The 23285-nt window shown below is 37.2% G+C and overlaps 1 protein-coding gene across 7 annotated transcripts in view; it reads left to right on the top strand.

Moving 5' to 3' along the window:
- The window catches only part of Ccdc83 (coiled-coil domain containing 83), a 46747-nt gene that overhangs the window by 8019 nt on the left and 15443 nt on the right, over positions 1-23285 (top strand). For 6 of the 7 annotated variants that reach the window (XM_013511805.1, XM_013511801.1, XM_005379766.1 and 3 more), the window contains exons 3-7: positions 2062-2146; positions 10170-10332; positions 12666-12833; positions 15662-15753; positions 18298-18366. In XM_013511805.1, the coding sequence (XP_013367259.1) occupies positions 2062-2146; positions 10170-10332; positions 12666-12833; positions 15662-15753; positions 18298-18366 (577 nt within the window). The remainder of the gene's footprint in view (positions 1-2061; positions 2147-10169; positions 10333-12665; positions 12834-15661; positions 15754-18297; positions 18367-23285) is intronic. The other variant, XM_013511806.1, reaches the window with a different exon arrangement.

Below are 23285 nucleotides of genomic sequence, written 5' to 3'. Positions count from 1 at the left end.
TCCATCTCTTTCCCCTTGAGAAACTCCAAATATATCTATATATAATCTTTTTTTAGAAGGCAGTAAGGGAGAAGGCCAGAACTCAAAGAGAAACATCCACTGAAAGGAGCTTTCAGCAATTTCCCTTTACCTTCTACTTGCGATAACATTAAATATAAGCAGATACTATTTGCACTCATTTCTGAACATAACTAAAAACTTCATCTCATCTTAGGAAAGGTGTATAGAAAGTCAGGCTCTGTGACTGGTCTCTAATTTGCTCCCATGGTTTATAGTTTAGACCTCTACTTATATCTGTTTCTCTCTTAGGGATCATCCAGAAGCCAGTCTTTCTCCTATTTTACAGAGACAAATATGAAAAATTCTCACGATATAGTGCAAGACATAAACTAAATATTGCATGCCTTTGTTTCATTTATTCAAATGAAATAATCTTGTGAATTGAAACAGCCAAAGGCTTCCTGTACCATGCTCTGCTGGTGATAATTTACTCATTCCTTGTGTTCCCGTCCAACAGAACTTTTGGAATGAAACATGGAACTGTGCCACTTCCTCTCACCATCTGAGGAAGATGGTCCAGGGGTTCCCAGGCAGCATCTTACATTTCTCACTCAATCTTCTCTTCTAATAAAGCAGTGAGCACACAGTAGTCAATTATAGTTGCTATGGTTTAGATATAACACCCCCCCCCTCCCAGTTTCGTGTGTTTGGAAGGTGAGTGGATCATGGCGCTGTACTCATCAGTGACTCATCCTTTGACACGTTCAGGACCTGGCAGGGCCTGGTTGGAGCCCGACCCCACAGCTACCACAGTTGCCAGCAGTACTTTGCCTTGAGATTTTTCTGGAAGCATAATGCCTCCTTTGAGACAGTTTCGGCTGCGCTCCTTTCAACCAATACTTGGTCAAACCGCGGGAGAAACTTTTGAAATGCCTGTCCTGCCGTGGCTCCTGCCCCGCGCAACTCAAGACTCCGCTATCGTGCCGCCTAGAATTTGACTCACCTGTGATCAGATAGTTATGAATGATCAGGACAGGATTTAAGACCAGAGTTCTTCATTCTTTAACCAGTGCTGTTTACTGCACCAGAGGTGGTATGTTTGTTCTAGTTTTGTTTTATTTTTTATTGGTGCAAGGGATAAAGCTATTTATGTTGCCTTATTTTGGTCTCAGATTTAAAGTTGTAAGATTGACTAGATGATAGCAATGTAGTGATTTATTAACACTTGCAGTCGGTATCAAATTGCCTATACCAAAACCTTCCTGCTCTTTTCTGTCTTTTCATACCTAAGATATCTCAATAAATACTTGTTGAGTGTTAAAGAAATGTATTTGTGCCAGAAAAGAAGCTTTTATTATTTATAGAAAAGACAGTACATTAATGAACTTGAACCAGATACCTTGGTATTTCAAAATATGCTTGCCTTTATAAAGTTTTTGTCATATTTGTCTGTTTTAGAATTCTAGGAAACATGTTTTCTGTGTGCCTTTTCCTACATTTTCTTTAAGCTGAATTAATTAGAAATTTTATAATGTATGAACAGGAATGGTTTCAATAAAAAATTTATCTCTCCAATGTATTTGCTCAATTAAATAGTTTCAAAAATCTAAGACTGCCAGGTATGGTGGTGCAAACCTATAATCCTAGCACTCTGGGAGGCTGAGGCAGGAGAATAGCAAGTTCAAGCCCGGTATGGGCAATTTTGTGGGACTCTGTTTTAAATCAAAAAATTAAAAATGGGCCAGGGATGTAGCTCAGTGGCACAGCGCCTGCTTGGCAAGTGTGAGTTTGATTCTTGGTACAAACCAAAAAAAGAAAAAAGAAAAATTAAAGATGGGCTAGTGATGTAGCTCAGTATGAAGTTGCTGGGTTCAATCCCCATCCTTCCTATGCCTGACCCCCGAAACTCAAATCATTTGAGAAAGGTTCTTATCCCTGAATAAGCTTCTGTAATGTATTTAATAGCATATTCAAATTCGAATATTTACCCTTTAAATTTCATCTCATTAATTTTTCTTAAAATATATAATTATAACACATCTTATCTTTCTTTATTCTCAGCCGTCAAATAAAGGAAAACTCAGTAGAGAGATTCATGTTTCAAATTAAGAAGCTTAGGGAAAAGAACCAAAAGTATCACGAAAGAGTGAGTATGAAATTTAGAGCCTTTATATAACTATTAAACAGTTACATATGTGCTTCAAAAATTGAATTATAATGAAACATACCCTAGGAAATTATTTTCAAAGCTTGGAATCAATTGATTATAATTCATTTATGTTCTTTTGTACATGTGAGGCAAGACAGTACTAATGTTCCCACTATATTTATTATAATGTCAGTGAAAGTCAGCTTATTATGTTATTTAGATCCTGAGGACAATGGTTTAAAATTTAAAAGCTTTGAAACCACATTTACCTTTTGACTTATTTAACCAAACTATAAAACACTGGTTCTCTATTTTTAACCTCTGAATGTTTCTTCTAAATTTTCAGAATGTGTACATATATAAGTACTTTTTAAAAACTACAATCTCAGTTGTTAAAATGACTGGATACCTAAAATGATATATTGGTTTTTAAAAATAGGATTAAAATGAATGTTAAAGAGGTGCTGTATATATCTATCAGGACTAAAGATCAGTGGAAACAAAGTTTGAAAATAATAAATAATGAAACAACTTATTCCTCAAGGCATGTCATGAATGAGGAAATCCACATTTATTTTTTATGAATGTGTTTACATATTTATTTTATGGACCTGAAACTTCCACAGTTAACTGTTACTTGCTTCTGTTTATAAAGATTGTATCTTCAAATTTTAACGGAATCTAGAGTCAAAGACTTGTGTCGGCATCCTGAATGTACAACTTACTAATGAGGTCTTTTTTGGCTGAAGTTAGTATAATCTTCAATTTTCCTCTTGAGAAATGGGTATTCCTCTCTTTTCCACAGGGCTAGCTTCATCTGGCAAGTATTTTTTCGGACAAGACAAGCACTGGTAATGTAGGTAGTGATATAATTATGGCTCTGATACTGTCACAGTTTTCAAGGGTCAGTATTCATCATAAGAACTAAAACAGAAACAGGCCTGTGGAAAGAAGTCTGGCTTAGGTGCTTAGATGTAGGTTTCACATAGTAAGAGATTCAGAGCACAAAAGAGGAGTAAGGCATCGAGGAACCAATCACATCCTACAGTTGTGAGCGTCAGGACTCGTAGGTCAGATTAGTTTGTGGGAAGTACAGTAGATCAGGACTGAGCCATCACATCTCCATTATCCCATCATTTGGAGTAAAAAACAATTGAATTTCTTATGTGTATCAAGTTAGCTCAAGAATGAGACCAACGTCTGCATATTAGTGGGCCCAGCAGTGAGGAACAGGAAGAGAGAGACTAGTTCCAGCTCTATATATGTGAATATTATTTCTTTTTATGTTGCTAATGCCTTAATCAAAGACATCATCATCTTCATCTCGTACCCAGGCTTCCCCCTCCAGTGCATTTTTCACAGTGCAACCAAAATTACCCTTTGAATACTGTAAGCATTTCAGTGCTTAATACCTTTCAGTGGCTTCCTATGGCACAGAAAATAAAATCTATAGACCTTACTAATGTCTTCAGGGCCCTGAACAGTCTAGTCCTTACTTACCTCTCTAATCTTGTCTCCAAACGATCAATGCTTTGTTTACCATTGTTTCTTTTCAGCCTTAGAAAAATGAGTCTCTTTCCAACTGTATCTTTAGTCAGTGTTATAGCTTGTCTAGATGTCTGCCCAAAGCCTTATGAATCCACAGACAGGGATTTTCAGAGGTGTCTGGACCTAGAGTGTGTGTTAACTAAATGGGTTTAGCATAATTCTGGGTGTAGATAATGGAAGCCCCATCCTGGACGGGGCTATTAGTAGGCTTATAGCCTGGATGAAATATAAATAAAGGGAGAAAGGGAAGGCAGGCTTGTTGCTTGTTGTTGCTGCTTGATACTTGCTGCTTCCTTCCACACCGTGAGCTGTTTCTCCTCTCCTCTGTGATGCCCCTCTGCCATGCCACCCTGCCTTGGAACCAGCTGACTATAGACTAAACTTCTACATACTTTCTTCTTTTAACTTGCGGGTGTCAGGTATTTTGTGTCAGCAACAAGAAAAGTAACTGAGACACCCAAAATGTTTCCTCTTCCCCTTATGCTTTTCTCTTAACTAGCACCTTTTAATTCTCTCAGTCTAAGCTGAAATATTGTATAAAAATATATCTCCATTATTAAGCTGAAAGCTTTTTAGACAATAGCAATCAAATCTTATCTATCTTTGTTTCTCTGGAAGAGCCCTGCTTGAAGTAGGTTCTTAGAAATATTCATTGAGTGAATTCATGGTAACAGCAATGGAAAAGAATTTGAGGCCGTAAACATGACTGATTAGTAAGATACATTTTTTTTTTTCTTCAGTTATGTCAAAATTTCCTACCACCCCTCTGACCATTTTTTCCTGTTTTTCATTCATTGCGCTTTTCTTGATCCATTCCTTAGTCATATTTACCAGGGTTCTGATCTCAGCCTATTTTTCTGTCACTCTAAATTCCCTGTTGGGGGATCTCACTTAACACTGTAGCTTCAAATGTCATCTATTTGGTAATAATTCATATATATATGTCATATACATGATCAAATTTCATGATACTACAGTCAAAATAAGTGCATATACAAACTGAAAGGACTAACATCTCATTTTGTTAATACTTTATAAATGTCAACTTCCTAAGTTTAATAATGTACTATGGTGATATAAGATGTTACCATTTGGGCAAAGTTGGGTCAATAGTATGTTGGAATTCTGCACTATTGGGGAAATGTCTTATTCTTGTTCTTTTAAGTTCTAAAGAGTAAAGCTCATGGCATGACCTATGAAAATGAAATTATTCTTTTTTGGTAGCTTATTTAGTAAATACACTTTTTTTCCATATGTTTGTCTTAATAATTATTTGATTTGCTTCATAGAATAAACATTTTTATCCATGTATCTGTTGATAAACATATAAGCTGCTTCCAAGATTTAGCTATTAGCTATTTAGATTCAGCTATTAGCTATTTAAACATGGCTATGCCTATATTCCTGTATTATGATGTCTTTAATACTTCCTGGGGAGATACCGATAAGGAGCATGGATGGATCAAATGGAATTTCTAGTTTTAATTTTTTGAGGACTCTCCATACTGATTTCCACAGTGGTTATACTAGTTTACAGGCCCACCAACAGTGTGGAATGGTTCTGTTTTCTCCACAGCATTTCTCATCAGCATTTCTTCTGATTTGACTTCTTGATAATGGCTCCTATATGAGAAACCCAAAATATACGTAAAGAGAAAAACAAGAGGTAAATAATAGATCTTTCTCAAACAGGAAGGGGATTGGGAGAGGGAAGGAGATGAGAAGAGGTATTAAGATGTGTTATGCACATGTACCAACTCTACCACAAATGTAAGCACTATGTGCTGCAGACATGCACTGATAGAAAAGGACAGGAAAGAAAAAATATTTTTACACCTTGGCAGTTACATCTAACTACATTTTGTTTTAATATATTGCTCAAAATAATTTTTCAGACATTGAATTCTGTAACATGTTGTCAGACACCCTTGCATTTGAAGTTCATATGGGTTTGGAAAGTTTAATATAAATAGTATTAAATTTATATGTGACACAAAATATCACTTAACAATATTTATGCGACATACAATGACATTTTTCAAATATGTGATACTGTTCTAATTTTTAAATAAAAAATGCTTAGAAAGAATACTTATGTTTGAATTTTGGTTTTTTTGGTTTTTTTCCGGTACCGTATGTTAGAATTTTGATCTAGGAGAGCTGGATTAACCTTGAGAACATCGTGCCATGTGAGGAAAGTAAAAGGAAAAGTTATTGGCATATTATATATAATGTTTCTTGAGACAGATTCTCCCTGTGTTACTAGGCCAGCCTTGAACTCACATTGTGGTCCAGCCTGCCTCAAACTCATGGAGATCCTTGGCCTCAGCCTCCCAAGTGCTGGGATTACAAGCATGCGCCACCACACCTGGCAATTCCTTCTGAATTTTATGTAATGGGTTTTTTCCTCCTCCCTTCCTTCGTTTTTTCCTTTCTTTTTTCCCCCCACACTACTGAGACTGAACTCAAGGCCTCACCCCTGCTAAGCATTTGCACTCAGGCCTTACATAGTAGTTTCTGAATTATCATTATCTTTGGACATTTTTGGCTCATATATCATGACAAATGTTTTTGAGATGGAATTAAATTTAAAGGTCATCTTCATATTACTAAAATTAACTAAAATAAGTAAAATAAGTTTTGTTTATTTAGTATCCAAGACATAAACAATAAAGGAATTTTCCATTTTTATGAAAATAGTTGCAAAAGTCTATATTTGGAAAAAGTATTGGCAGTGCAGGAGTTTGGCAAGTGATGCTTGTACTAAATTCAAGTTTCAAGTTTCTACAAATATTTCAATTTAATATAGCTTATATCAAGCCAAAGTAATTCAGTTTGTGTATAAGTAAGCAAAACATTAATCTGTTTCATTCAAGAAAATGGAATTGTTTAAAGAATAATACATTGTGTATTCTTAAATTATTAATACTAGTTGAAAAAAAATAAATTATTAATATTGGTTGAGCTTCATTTTTTAAAATTAAACTTTTTATGGGATGATTATAGGTTAACATACAGTTATAAGAAATAACACATCCTCTATAGTATGTTCCCAAAACATATTATAAAATTATACCACAGTACTTTGTTTTGTTTTGTTTTGTTTTTCCGGTACTAGGAATCGAACTCACAACCTTGCGCTTGCCAGGCAGGTGCTGTGCTGCTGAACTAAATCCCCAGCCCCTATACCACAGTATTATAACTAGAATATTGACATTGACATTGGTGGTCAAGATAATGGAATTTCTATCACCATGAGTACTCATATTGCTGCTTATAGCCACTCAATTCCCTCCCAATTGGACCTCCTCATTAACCCTTGACAACCATGAATCTGTCCTTTACTTTTATTATATTTTATTATTTTTGTCTCAAGAATAGCAAGCAAATTAAATCATGTAATAAGTGACCTTTTGGTTGGCTTTTATGAAACAGCATAATTCTCTGGAGATTCATTCAGATTGTGGGTACTGTGAGCTGGTTCCTTTTTAATATTTAGTAGCATTACATGACTCAGGCGTACCAGTTTGTTTAGTCATTTAGCTGAGTTGTTATTGGCTATTATACATAAAACTAATATAAATGTTCATGTCCAGGTATTTGTGTGACTTAATTTCTTTGAACTAAAGGCCCAGGATTGCAATTGCTGATTAGTATGATAAACTAGTAAATAAACTGCCAAACTATTTTTCAGACTGGCTGTACTATTTCATACTTCAAGGAGCAATAAATCAATGGTCTAGTTTCTCCTTATTCTCACCAGAATGTGGTGGTATCAACTTATTTTAGCTATTCTGGTAAATAGTGTTATCTTATTGTGGCTTTAATTTGTATTTCTCTGATGGATAATTACGTTAAACATCTTTTCATGTGCTTTTTTCCCATCCATATATTCTCTTTGGTGATGTTTATTTTCATGTATTTTTCCAATTTCTAATTGGATATTTTTACTGTTGAGTTTTGAGAATACATACATATACATATATGGGCTATAACATACATAGTATATGCTATGTATTATATATGTAATAATATATAAACTAAATACTAATCCTTTGTTGGATATGTTATTTGCAAATATTTTCTCTTAGTCTTTAGCTTGTCTTTATCTTCATGAAAGGGTCTTTTTAATTTTTTAATGTTTTATTATTTTTTTATTTGAAAGGGTCTTTCACACAGCAAAAGCTTTGAATTTAAATGAAGTCTAGTTTATCAGTTTTTCCTTTTATGGATCATGCTTTTGGTATCAAGTTTAAAAAACTCTTTGCTTAGCTTTAAATCCCAAATATTTTTCTCTTATTTTTTCTAAAGTTTACAGTTTTCAGCTTTTACAGTGAATCATGACCTACTTTGAGTTCTTTTTGGTATACAGTGTGAAACTTAGATGAAGCTGTTTGGTGTTTTGGTTTGATTTTTGTCCATTGATGTTCAATTGTTCTAACACTGTTGATTGACAAAGTCAAATAAATTGTTCGTACACCTTTGTCAAAGATCAGTTTGACAATGAATAGACATTTCTCCAGAGAAGATATACAAATAGCCAACAAGAACATGAAAAGATGCTTGACATAATTAGTTGTTAGGAAAATGCAAGTCAAAACCACAGTGGGATACTATTTCACAGCTACTAGGTTACACTACTGTAACCAAAAATGGTAGTAAGGATGTGAAAAATTGGGTCCCTAAGGTTCTTTTCATTTTTCTTTGCAGTTTATTTTCTCACTTTTGTTTGGATTAATTGATTTCTGTTGTTCTGTCTTCTCTTTCACTGATTTTTTCCTTTATCTCTTCCATTCTGCCATTGAGCTCATCCATTGGACTTTTTGCTATTAAATTTTTAAGTTCTCAAATTTTCATTTGGTTCTTTTATGTTCTCTATTTTTGCTGAGACCTACCACCTTTTAATAAAAGATACCAGTTATTGACTTTATGTCTCACCCTAATTCAATATGACCTCATCTTAACTAATTACATTTGGAGAGACTATTTCCAGTAAGATCACATTCTGAAGTTCTAAATGGGCATGAATTTTGGGGTGACCTTAATACCCAGTGCAGGCCATATATATTTCCAATTGTTATATCTTTTTGATGGTTTTCCTCTTATATTATTATTATATAGTGTCCTTTTTGCCTTCAGTAGCAATTTTTTTCATAAATCAGCTCTTTGGGCTACTTGTTTGTTTGTGTGATACATCGTTCATCTTCAGACTTTCAGCCTACGTGTTATTTTGACTCTAAAGTGTGTCTCGTAGAAATCATACAGTTGATTATGTTTTAAAATATCCATTCTGCAAAGCTATTCCTTTTCATGTTTAACCCATTTCCATTTAATGTAATTATTCATAAGGAAGATTTACATCTGAATTTTGCAGTTTGCTTTCTATGTCTCATGTTCTTTTTGTTTGTCTATTCTTCATTATTGCCTTCTTTGTATTAAATATTTCCTAGTGAACCATTTTACCTCCCTAATATTTCTTTTATTATATTTTCGTAGTAGTTTCCCTGAGGATTCCTAACATCTTCAGTTATAACAGTCTAGTTCAAATTAATGCCAACTTAATTTCAGTAACTACAAAAACATAGTTCCACTTCCTCCCTCTTCATTTGCATTCTTGGCATTATAGAGGGAACACTTTCTATACTGTGTGCTCATAGATTTATAGTTATTGCACTGTGCAATTGTCTTTTCTTGCAGTTGTTTTTTAAATTAAATAGGGGGAAAGAATCATAAAAATACATTTTACCTTTCATACTTTCCTGTGTAGTTACTTTTATTGGTGTACTTATTTTTTTCTAATGGATTCAGGTTACTGTTTAGTTTTCCTCACTTCATAGTAATTATTATAGCGAAGGGTTAATGTGTGATTAAGCTTTACACATAATAAGATAGCAAAGGCAATAAACTTTTAGTTGATTAAGTAGTTTATGAACATGAATAGGATATCTATAAAAATAACCTGACCCATATTTCAAGTGTGAATTTTTTTAATGGTAAGTAATTGTCATCCTAGTAAAAGAGAATTAGGGTCATTTGTGGAAAAGAAGCAGACAATAATGTAAGTTATACAAAAGCAGTAATTGTTTTTCCTGTTTTGTTCACCAATACAGCTCTAGTACCCAGCATATTACCTGGCACATGGTCATGGCTAGATGAATAGGGAATGGTAGAAAAGACAGTGTTGGTGGGAGATTGAAAACATTAACTTCCAAGGTTTAGCACTGATGTTCATTGATCCCATGATAGACGAGTAGGTTAATAGCACAGTCTTCAAAGTGTAGCATTCTTATCCAATGGTTATTCCATTGATAGGTTTTTAGTTTTAAATGACCCATTAGCTTCTATGGATAGCTGTATAATTTATTTAATTAATGTTTCTCACTTTGTAAGCCTTAATATATATGCCTTTGTTTGGGAAAACAATGCAAACAGTTCAGCAAATATTGTTCATTACTGTTGATTTTCATGACAGAATAGGCGCTTAAAGGAGGAACAGAACTGGCACATAAATAACCTACTAAAGGAGCTGAGTGAGAAGAAGTCGGACGGACTTCCAGTTGTAACAAGAGAGGATGTGGAAGAGGCAATGAAGGAAAAGTGGGAGTTTGAAAGAAACCAGGAAAAGAACTTGAAAGGTGACTTAGTAATGTAGGAAACTGTCAGAGAAGATATATCATTTATTTCTTAAATGTATTCATGTTTTTGTCTTCCAGTGTTGTAAGTGCTATTTATTTATTTCAAATGCCATCATTACCACTACACCTGCAAACACATGTAGCTCAATGGACGGGAGAGGGAAATAGTAAAAATGAGCAGAGGTGCTGCAGCCAAGTGAGGAGGAGTAAGGGCTGTAATCAAAGACAGATGAAATCCATCTGACTCTGCGCACTGGGTAGTGTCCTGGTAGATACCAAGCTGAGCTTCTCCTCACCCTGGGGATTCATTCATGTGAAGGTTTGTTGTTTGCTGGCTCTGTGGGCTTTAGCCTTGGTTTAGATTTTGGAGTGATAAGGTGAGTGTAACAGGAAACATCCCCCGCCTATATCTCTAAGGGGTGTAATTCCACAGTAGCGCACTTTAGAATCGCAAAATCTCACCCTCACCTAGAACCTGAGTCAGAGTCCCCACTTTGACAAGGTCCCAGGGGATTCATATGCACAGCAAGTTTTAAGAAATAATTTGCAACCCTTGTCTTCCAACTTCTAGTTAGGATTCTTTCAGGTACAAGAATAAAAATCCAACTCAAAATAGCCTGAGTGCCGAGCATGGTGGTGCATGCTGTAATCCCATCACTCGGGAGGCTGAGCAAGAGGATCATTGAGAGTTCAAGACCAACCTGGGCTACAAAGTGAGCTCAAGGCCAGCCTGAACTGCACAGTGAGACCCTGTCTCAAAAAAGACTAAAAAAAAGAAAACAAAAAACAAAAAAACTAGTCTGAGCATAAAGGGGATGACTTTTTCTTTCATGTAATAAAACCACAGAAAGGACAGGGTGCTGCTGACCTGTATCCAGGGCCTCACATACTATCAGATCTTAACTTTTTTTTTTCATCTTAGTGTATCCCTGTGTGGGTATGTCTATGTGTGTGTGTGTGTGTCTATGTGCAAACGGCAAGGGAGAGTGATTCTAAGAAAGAACAATAACCACTGTGTCCTCTCTTTATAAAACCTCAGTGACATCTGCCAACCTCCCTTCAAGGGCTGATAAAGGCACAGGGTTCAGACTAGCACTCTGCTCAAATGAGAGGACAGCTTCCCACCTGAGTTATAGAAGAATAAGTAATTGTGATTTTTTTTTTCTTGGTACTGGGACTCAAACTCAGGACCTCATGCCTGCCAGGCGTAATTGTGATCTTATATATAATATCTTTGGTTTAAAAAATAAAAGCATTATCTTGGGTTTAGACTTGTGGACTGAAGAACATACCTCTTACCTGACTAGAATGCTGCATTCATAAGTTTATTGAGTACCAACTAATTGCGAGGCCCTGTGCCAAGGGCTGGATTTACAGAGGTGAATGAGATGTGCTCTTCCCCTCGAGGAACTTTCAAACAAGGTGGTGTGTGGTAGTGAGCCACACACCCAATAAGCTCCTTGGACTTGGCCCTGTGTAATGCTTTCTCTTCAAAAGTACAATATTCAGTGATATTATACTTGGGCCTAAAGTCTGAATAAAATAGGATGCTTACCAAATACACCAGGAAAAACTGACAGGTTGTATGTTTGAAGTAGTGCAGTACTTGTACATAATTAGGGAGCAGTGGGAGAAATGTGCTATATCATATGCTGTCATTTCATACAAGGTAAGTCCAAACAAATAAACTTTAGATGACTGAACCAACCATGTGCTTTAAAACATGTTTACCAAGAACCTGAAAAGGAAATAAGTGGAAATCACTTTTTCCCAGAGGCATAATGGCCAGAAAAAATGACAATTTACTAGTGAAGAATACATATTATAAAATGCATTGTACCACATCATACCCTTATTAAACTGTCGCAGGAGTATTTAAACTTGCAAATTCCTAGGGAGGGTATGGAGATGATAGACAAACAGACAGACAGACAGACAAAATCACAACCCAAATCACAAATCATTTTTGCTTTGTTTTGTTATATTGGGGATTGGACCCAGGGCCTTCACACTGAGCTACATTCCTTAGAGTGGGATCAAACTTATAATCCTCCTACCTCAGCCACAAAGAGTGCTGGAGTTACAGGTGTGTACCACCATGCTTGGCTACAATTCTACTTTATAATTGGGAATTTAATTTTCTTGAATCTTGAATTACAAAGGACAGATAAGCAACAGCTTCAGTAGTTTAGATTTCTAAAAATTGTAAATATAAACTAATATTTATAAGTTAATGGCATTTTAATATCAGACTGAATTTCATAAAACCAGGTTACAAGTAATGGCTCTGAGGACATTGAAATTGTACAATGTCTTAATTTTCTTTCCAACAGATATGCGCACACAAATAAATAATGCTGAGAAGCTATTTCTTGAGAAACTCGGTGAAAAGGAATACTGGGAAGAGTACAAGAATGTGGGGAGCGAACAACATGCTAAACTCATTACCTCCTTACAAAATGACATCAATAAAGTTACAGAGAATGCAGAAAAAATGTCAGGTCAGTTGCAATAAAGCTAGTCAAATTCAATAAAAGACTTCAAAGGGCATTCATTTGGTGGAAGGAAAAAACGGGCACTCCCTGAGTTGCTCATTACTCTCTGCTGTTAGCACGGCCAGCTGTGAGCCTCCGGAAAATGAGGAGTCTGGTGTGAGGGGAGACAGTGTTGAGGGCCAGGTCAAAGGAAAAGTTGTTACCAGCTTCCAAGGACAGTATGTCCCCTGCTCGAGGAGTGTAGGTGAAATACCACTTGAAACGGGGAAGGTGGTCCTCCAAAGAGCCTACGAGAGACATTTCCCCGAGAGAGGGGTGAGTCTGGAGTGCTGACTAGGAAAGGATGTGAACATGAGCTTGAGACAGTAACAGCCAGGTAAGAGCTTTTTTTCCCCTTTTCCATCCCCACCCCCAGAGAGAGGGCATGGAGGCTCAAGGCAGGGGAAATAGCAGCTGGCCTAAGCTAGCAAAGAGGATTCATCGTAACTTTCAATGAACTTTAAAATTTTGATTTTTGTAATAGACTGGACATACTATAGTTATTCAAAGACCTTTTATTACCAACTACCAGAAAAGTCATAGGATTTCCCATCTATTTTATTGAAAGGAAATTATTAACCACATACTATGAATATTATTTTAAAGGGAAAAAAGAAAATAAAATTACCTGACATTCCACAGATCATGCTTTTGGATTGCAGCTTACAGTGAGAATGAGAGGTCTGAAGATAGAATTGGAGGCCATAGGCTCAGTAATGGCTCTAGGGATGGCTGTGCCCTACATTTATACCACAATTTGAGACCACCTGTCTCTGGGCACCTCGGCTTTGCTCTGTGGGCCTGTCCCTGTTCTCTGCTTGCTTCTCACAGACTAATCCCTTTAGTAAAGCATTCTCTAGCTTAGAGTCTGAAGAGAGCAGGTGTCATCATTTACCTAATCAGAAATGACCAAAGATGTTTGCCCTGCCTCCTCATGGGGCATGCTCAGCCCCAGAGCAAACTTCTTTGGCCTACTGTTCTACCCTGCTTTCTTTAATAGCTGCCTCTGAGCCCCGGGGTCAGGAGAAGAAAACACCTCACTCTCCTTCCCTGTGCAGCTCAAGGAGCAGTTGCAGCATTAGGTAGAGAAAAATCACTGATGTAGCTAGGATAAGGCTATTTCTCCTCAAAAAAGGGGAGAACAATTTAGATTAGGCGCAGGAATAGGGAAGGTACATGTTTATAATGGTCACACCACAGTTTATTTTTGCACTTTACCAGAGGCGTAGGACAGAGATCCTTAAAACTTGTTCATATCCTAAGAGTGAGTTAAAAGACTTAGGTTCAAGTCCACTTACAAAAAATTAACATGACTCCTTTAAGTCTTAATTTCTTGATCTGTAAAATGTGAGTCTTCAGATATTCTCCAAGAGACTTACATTTCCAGCAGCTGCTTTTCCAGTATTCCTCCTGGTCTATTGGAAGATGAAACCTGCACATCTTCTTCCCTATAGCATAAGATCCCAAGAATTCTGCTTTGGCTGCCTAGGTCTGTGAAGAATTTTTCCCACTGAAACAATATCCTTAATGGAAGTTAGGTTCTGCAGCATTCTTTGTACATTTTTATTTAGTTAAAGAATAAGTTAAATAGGTTTCTACAGGCCTGTCTAGAGTTCTAGCAACCATGATCTTATACATTATTTGTATTGGAAAATACATCTTGCTTTCTTTCCAAATAATTATCTTGTATGTGTTATAAATACAAGCAGCTAATGGGGATATATAACACTGATGTTATAATAAAACAACTACCTTTGCTAATAGTCAGATTAAGTCTTTTGAAATAGGACAGTCGCTTCATATTTCACATTTTCAACTACAGCACCTTATTCAGTCCACTCAGATGTCATAAAAAAAGCTTTTTCTGGTCACCCTATCTGAAAAAGATTTAGTTTTTCTTCATCACACACGTTACCAACTGAAAAATTATGTTTTCTTATTTATGCTGTGCTTTCTCCATAAGAATATACATACCATAAAGATAGGGATTTTTGTCTCAATTAGAAATACTCCCAGGCTCTTTTGTAATGTCTGACACATAGAAAGAGCTTGATAATTGTTTTAAAAAATAAAAAACTGAGCTCCTTTTATTGTTTTATTTCCCTCTCCTACCTAAATCAGCCTTGATGTCACTGTGCCTCAGTTTCCTTAAAAAGGTATATTGGTCATATGCTTTTTATATCTTTTGAGGTCTGACACTTATGACCCTTCCCTCTCTCTCAGTGATGACATTTACGAGCAGAAGAGAACGTGGGGCGGGTAGAGAACCGTGCGCTTCGTCTCTGCCCTTTCTTCCGTGAGCCCAACGTAGATTGCGTGTCCTGACTCCCGACACCCCACCCCCAACATTCTTCTTCTCATCCTGTCTGTCCTGCCCCAGGAAATGCATGAATATAGGAAATCTAGTTACATGGGGTCAGTTGTACAGGGTGCTACTCAAGCAGATAATAAAATCTTCTTTATCTCTGTTGTGGATTCATAAGTTGTGGAAGATAAGGATAACTTGCTACATACATACCAAAGCATTTAAAATTCTCTCTTTGGAGAGACAATCCTTTGAAAATACAAGCATTTGTGGAGATCTTAGACTCCACATTAATTCACATTAAATTGTGGGTAAATTATTGGGCATTTCTTCTAACTGTAGGAGCTGGATGATTCAGTAAAAATGTACTTTGAGGATTCAGAGGAAAAAATGGGTAGGAAGAGAGGTAAGGATCATGGAAAGTGAAACTTTCTAACATTAGTTTTACCTAGGATCAGCCTTGTTAAGACTTCTCATTTTCTCTTTAAAGAACAGTATAAAATCACTCTAGAAGATACTAGAAAGAAAATAATCAGAGACACTTTGCTGCAACTGGACCAAAAGAAGGAATGGGCCGCACAGGTATATTTCAGACAAGACTGGGCACATTCAGGGTGGTATGACTGTAGACAGTGTATTTCAATTTTCTTAAAACTTCTCTGACTGTATAAACAAGTCTGTTACTTAATTTTATTGAGCTTATGTTGCTTAATTTATAAAGTAAGAACACTAATAGTATTTAATCTTAGAGAAATAGTTTGAAGATTGAATGAGATAAGTAGCAGTGTCTTGATAAGAAGCAATTAGTGATTTTTAAAGTATAATCATGATTTTAACAAAATATTAAATATTTTGAGTGAGTTATAGAATGAAAAAAAATTTTCTGAAAAATACTTTCTTATACATCCAAACCTAGGAGCATAAGTACACCCTATGTTGCTGTTGTTTGAAAAGTCTGGGATATAAAACATTTTTTGAGATAAAATTTCTTTTTTTTTTTTGTCTTTTTGAGACAGTGTCTCACTATGCAGTTCAAGCTGGCCTTGAGCTCACTTTGTAGCCCAGGCTGGTCTCGAACACACAAGGATCCTCCTGCCTCAGCTTCCCGAGTGCTGGGATTATAGGAGTGCACCACCACACCCAGCTGAGATAAAATTTCTAACTGTATGTGTTCTCTAATTTCTCTTACACAAAATATCTAATTTTTTTCCCCCCACAGTCCTCCTATCTTCAAATTGTTTCCTAAATCAGTATGGGAATGTTCCTTTATTTGGAGCATTGTTCCTTGAATTATAAATATCTAAGCTTTTTCAAAGTCTTATGAATTTCATGCTGCTGTTTGTTGCACCCCTGTTGGCTCACTTGTCCTTACGGTGTTACTCTTCTGTCACATGACTTACACTAATTTACACAGATATAGAGGAGTATGGTCAGTGGTTGGCCAGTTGGTCAGTGGTTTGTCTGCCCATGCAGTTGCGTGACAGAATCTGACTAAATGGTGAAGTCAACCCTTGACTAATCTGACTATATTAAGATTATTAAAAATGCACGTGTAGATGAAATAAGCCTGTAACTTCAAGCACATGTCATGAGGACTGTCCCAAATACTTTTACAAGCATTTTACATTTAAGTCTCTTGCCAGCCCTAAAAGGTGTAGGAACTTGCTAATTAGGAATGTGAGGCACAGAGAAATAGTATGATTTGCCCAAGTGAGAGAACCCAGTCCCAGTTCAGACCGCCTTCAAATCATTGGTCACAATCATTACAAAATACATTAATTTTTTTCTCTATAACACTGAACACTCACATGCTTGGATGAATTTTCCTCCTCTTAGCCAGTTATTTTGGCATTACAGTTCAACTTCCTATTATCCAGTGCTGTGTAGTCTTAGCTAAACATGGATGTGTCACCTACAAATGTATTTTTTCAACCCAAGTGATGTCTGGGTCCCACCCAAGAGATGGTGGTGTAATTGCCCTGGAATGATGCGTGGATTTATGGATTTTTCATATCTCTCCAGAGATTCTCGTGTAGCCAAAGTTTAAGGCACTGCTGCATTGTTAGTGAATTAAACTGTTAGTCAGCTCACCACAGTTAGGAGCTGTTTCCTACTTTTGTGAAATTTTATGTTGGAGGAAAGTAGACCTGTTGCAGTTGAAGTACAGAACTTCCAGGTTCCTGTGAAATATATGTCCACTCTTGGTTTAATAAACCTGATTTAAAGATCTTTTTCATTTGAAAATCTTCCAACCCTAAGATGTAAAGATAAATTTACCCTTACCACATCTTTAAATTACTTCTGTCCGTGTTTATGATCTAGAATATTTTTCTTTTTCTCCCCCTTAGAGTATTTTTCTTAGCTGCTCTTCCTTTGGTTCTGTCCTTCGGTTACTGAATATTGAATTTGTAATATAATTTCTTTACAAAAGAACCTCCAGAGAAGCACAGTGACATCCACTGTAAAATTCTTGTGAGTGAAACTATAAATCGCCAAGTAATTGAAACCAAATATGCATTTTATGAACCTACTGTCAAGGCTTTCCCTATTATCGTTGTCTAAAATGCCTTTCCTTAGAAAACTGTGTCATTTATAGCCTGCTACCCTAAAACCACTTGCTATTATGTCTGTAAACAGGTATGTTGTTACTACTAACATACAGAAAATTTGATGTATGTTGAGTTATATCTAACTATTAAAAATGCTTGATCTGGGGCTGGGGATTTAGCTCAGCGGCAAAAGCGCCTGCCTGGCAAGTGCAAGGTTGTGAGTTCGGTTCCTGGTACCGGAGAAAAACCAAAAAAAAAAAAAAAAAAAAATGCTTGATCACTACAGTTTAACCATCTTAATTATGAAGCAGATCACTTAAGTACTGATTTCCCCACAGCAGTCAGATTCAGTCACAGTGGAGGCCAAATGCACGCACAACACACATTGTCCACTTCTCCAGCTCATCTATAATAGAATGTGTAACTCAGCCCCAAAAGTGTAACCAGATACTAAAGAAAGAGCTAAACAAAAAGATCTTATACATTCTCAAAGTATTGCAAAGCACAATTTAAAATGAATGTGTGTCCCCTTTGCTAACATTGTGAATTACCATGTGGCAACTCTTCCTTATTTCAGAATGCTGTAAGTTTAATTGACAGGGGTAGTTATCGAGAGATCTTGGAGAACGACTGGCTAAAAAGAGAGGTGCGTGAAATTTAACAGCACAGTTTTTCTCATTGTTTTTGAACTGGAAATAAATTTTAATTATAACTGAAGTCATGGGAAAAGTATTGAACTTTGACTAACATCACTATAATTCAAGGAAAGACTTACTCTTATTACAGATTGTTACTCATCAAATACCATAATCTCAATAATAATCAGAAGTAACTGTTAAGTTTACAGTCTACTGAAATGCAGTTCCTTTATGCATTACTTCCTGTGGGTGATGGGCAAGGGTAAAGGACCATAGTAATTTAAATTGTCTCTTTTGGATGATGTGACCTCCATCCGTCAGTGTTCAGTCTTTTAGACTTCTTGCCCCTGATCTTCCTCAAGGTGGTCCCTTGATGTACAAGGAAGGGGGTCTTACATGACTTTTGTAGTTATGCTGCTAAAGAAGACTCAGATTCATGGCATTTCCCTTCGTCAGATACTTGTTCCTTGTCTTTCTTCAATGGAAGAAATGCTCTGGTCTTCTCAGTGCACTGGTGACTTCTGAAATGTACTCTTCTGGCTTTTTGGACATTGTGTTATAGCCAACACCAAATCTGTGGTGCAGCCACTCACTGGCTTATATTCAAGAGGTCCCTGCCCAGTGAAGCCTCTGTATCTCACCCAAGTCTGGTCCTTAAGATCCCTTTGTTCCTGAAGAACATCACAGAAACTGCTTAGCCTATGTGTGGTGCCTGAGACTCAGCTGTCTCCCCGTCTCCCTATACCAGTGATGCAGAACTGTTCTTGCTAGATGTGGCCATGTGAGTACTTCTAGGGTGGGGTATTTCATTCTTTACACTATTCACATTTTGGGGTGGTACTTGTTATGCAGTGCTGTCCTCTTTTCCTTACACTGTACATACTTGGTCCTTCTACCCTTACCTCCTTTATCTCCTTATTCTCATCTACCTGGAAACTTACCCTTCCTTCAGGCACAGACTTTGATGACCAATTTCCTTGTGAATCCATCAGGAAGTTTGGTTTTCTGTTTTTTTGGGTTGTTTTTTTTTTTTTTTTTGAGACAGCATCTCGTTATGCAGTTCAGACTGGCCTTGAGCTCAGTTTGTAGCCCAGGCTGGTCTTGAACTCACAGTGATCCTCCTGCCTCAGCCTCCTGAGTACTGGGATTACAGGTGTGCGCCACCACGCCCGGCCATCAGGAAGTTTTGAGTATGTCTTCTCCAGTATTCTCTTGCTGCACTGAATTCTTGTTGAAATACATTGAAATTATTTGTTTATGCATCTGTGTCCTTAATACATACAGTAAGCTATATCTTTTCAACACTAGGTCTGTGGCACCTGGAACATAGTCTGTATTTATTAAATAGTTAATGAATGAATGTCGATGACAATAGATATACTCATTGGAGGGATGAATCAAATATATAGCTTAGATCCTGGGCAAAGGAAACAGTTATATTAAAACCTTTGTGAACTATTTATGATGCGCTTCAAGATGACAGATTGTATCCTGCCTCTCCTGAGGGACCACTGAAATAAAATTATAAAAGTACAAGAAGGAAACCATTCACAAAGAGAGTAGGAGTTAACTAACTGGTGAGGTTACAGAAATTTCCTGAAAGACAAAAGGCAGATGTGAAAGCATGTTGTTGAAAGCATGAAACCAGCAGATAATATTTAGTCCAGATGGTGTAAGAGTGCTTCAGAGGGTGTACAAACTGAGTATGTGTTCGGAAACCTGGGAGATTCTCTGCTGAGAGTCTGTATATGATAACTGGTAGGAACAGGAACTGAGCAAACACAAGCATGTTACATGATGCTCAGCAAGCATCCCCTGGGATCTACTGCCATTTCCCTCACACAGATCGAAAGTGCTTACTCTTAGATGAGGACCCAGAAGGCTGTCCTCTGAGAACACTGACCAGAGTACCTGACAAAAGCTAACGTTTCTCATGTAGACACTCATAATTACTATGCAAAATGTCCTTCCTATAATGCCATTTATGAGGCCACAATCTAATGTCCCACTCTTGCCTTCTCATGAAAAGTACAGTTTGTCAGTCCACTTTCCATCATGTACTATGTACAGTCCATGTTCCCAGCCAGAGGAAGAACTTGTTGAGGAAACAGACCTATTTATGCAATGATTGAGGAAAAACACACCATTCTTCAGACCTTTCTCAAACATAAGTAGACAACGAAGGACCATCAGGCATATAAATACAACCATCCCAAAAGAGAAAAATCAAATGAAACTAATAACAAAGTAAAGAGTAAACAGTACCAAAAACCGTCCCTGAAAGAAGTGGGAAAGTTCAGGGCATTGAAAGGGTCTATACTAATAACAAATCTGAGGAGGCATCTAATTTAAAGAATAAGATCATTTAAGACAGAAAAAATCAAATAAGGTGTGGTGGTATGTACCCATAATTCCCAGAAAGGAAAACATCATTCAGGTAATAGGAGAACATTTCCATGGGCTGAAAAAGTCATGAGATTTTAGAACACCAAAACCAGAATGAAACAGGGAAATCACAAGTTCTAGCTCAGCCTGGGCAACATAGCAAAATCCTGCCTCAAAATTTAAAAAAAATTAAAAAGGGGCAGGGCATGGGAATGTAGCTATATGAAGGTCCTGGATTCAATTCCCAGTATCAAAATATAAAGATAAAAAAATTTTTAAAAATAAGCAGAGAACAATCCCTCAAAATAGGGATGATAATACCAAAAAGAGGGAGAAGGGATAAGAGATGTAGAGAACTACTGTCAGATAGATAATAGCCAAAGAATAATAATTCCAGGAAGAAAAGAGAGGGGTGGAAATCATCAATGGAGTAATAGAAGAAAATCTCTGTGGACTGAAAAAGACGTCAGTTTTTAGAACACTAAAACAAAAGGGAACTCCTAAAATGTTCTCTCAGAAAGTAGTGGGGATACGGAGGACATTAGCTGCAAAGGAATAAAATCTAAGCTGGCACTGTTTTTTAGTAACAATGTGCAGATGGAAAAGTATTTTCAACTTGGAATTCTGTGCTCAGCATGAGTAGATTAAGGCAAAATTCAGCTATTCTTGGAAATACAAGGGCTCAGTATATCTACTTCTGTGCCTTTCTTAGGAATTTACTTACCAGTATGCTTCAGCAAAACAAGACAGTAAACTGAATAAAGGAAAAACAGGAAACTGTGCTTCCCAATGTACCAGGGAAGAAATGTCTGAGGATAATTGTGTTGTGGGCCTAAAAAGCATCCAGACCGAAACTGATCTCACTTTCAGGTTCCAAACACAGCAAACAGCTGCGCAGCTCAACCTAATGCACCACAGACATCTCAAACTCCTAAATTAAATTCATGTTTCCCTTTGCCGCAAACTGCTTTCTCTTGTTCTCTGTCCCAGTTAAGGATCTCCCAAGCCAGAACTATGGGATTATTGTAGAAATGCCCTTTTACTTCCCAATCGGAAAGGTCTCCAAATCTTCAGTTCTACTTTCGACCACTTCTCCTTTACTTTGTTGTTGTTGCCTAGTTCAGGCCCTCATTATCTCTTACACAGATACTTCTATTCTGTCTTACACGATTTTCCTCCCCTAGGTCAGAAATTCCCCTTCTCCTTTACCTTACCGTAGAGACATCTTTCTAAAACGTAAACCTCACCGTGCAGTCTTCTGGTTAAAATCTTTCAATGACTGACTCCCTAGGCAGTTCAGAGGTACTCAGGAACATGAAAAGGGGCCTCTCTGAGGAGTTGGTTTTGTGCCACCCTGACAGGTGTGTTGTACTTTACCTCGAGGGTAAGCGTCCAGAACCCTGAGTGTTTCTGGGTCCTGAGAACAGCAATGCCTTAGACTTACCTAGCCAGTCACCCCCCTACTTCTTGAAAGTCCCTTTACATGCAGGGGAGCAGCCACTCAGCCTGTGTTAAATGCTATTTATGAAACAAAACTCGCTGCTCGGGAGAACTCAATTCACACTACAGTACACGTAGGTCTCATTAGCAAGTTACTCTTTCAGGATTATCAAGTGTACATCTTCAGTTAGTATTTCCTCAGCTGTGGACCTACACTGTATTTGCCTGCAGAATATTTCCACAAGGACATCCCAAAGCCACGTCAGACTCAGCAGACCCTCACCAGTACTCATCAGACCCTCCTCCATTTCCCTCTCACCCTCTGCCCAGCACTCAAGATAGAAACGTTGCTGTCAGCTTCCCTTCCTACCTTTTCCTTGTTTCTTACGTGGCTAAGTAGACTTAGTGATCTCGGAACAAGTAGTTTTAAAGTGTATGTGCCTTCTATGGCATTGACCACTACATTCACCTACCTTTTCAAGTCACTGTGAAGAGGGGCCACCCACTGGGAACTCCCTTCTTCCCCTTTTATTTAATTTATTTATTTACTTATTTTTTATTTTTTATTTTTATTGTTTTGTCTTTTTGAGACAGGGTCTCCCTATGCAGTTCAGGCTGGCCTTGAGCTCACTTTGTAGCCCAGGCTTGTCTCAAACTCTCAACAATCCTCCTGCCTCAGCCTCCCCAGTGCTGGGACTATAAGCGTGCACCACCATGCCTGGCCCTTCTTCCCCTTTTAGACAGAAGCTTTTTTCTCTTAACAGGTACTTCCTACTCTTAACCTCCATTGTTCCTAGAATTCATTTTTCGACTTTAGAGAACATGAATTCAGCTGATCAGACATCTAACAGGTTGGGAGTTATGTTTCCCTTATTAATTTGGATCATTTGGAGGTCCCTGTAGCATACACCCTATATCACTTGGAGGTTCCACCAAGATATTTGGATGGAGATGGGATAATCACTGTTAAAATCTTACTCCTTGGGAATGTATTCTTAAGCACTGGAAAATGTTCAACCCCCATATTAGAGCAGTTTAGTATTTTTCTGCACCTGCAAATGGCCTGCCTACTTTCTAGAGCCAAAATTGAATGCAGAGGGAA

Source organism: Chinchilla lanigera, unplaced genomic scaffold (genome assembly GCF_000276665.1).
Source record: "Chinchilla lanigera isolate Chin_1 unplaced genomic scaffold, ChiLan1.0 scaffold00013, whole genome shotgun sequence".
Classification (NCBI taxonomy): domain Eukaryota; kingdom Metazoa; phylum Chordata; class Mammalia; order Rodentia; family Chinchillidae; genus Chinchilla; species Chinchilla lanigera.
Note: the sequence above shows the minus strand (reverse complement) of the source record. Positions and strands in the feature narration are given on the sequence as shown.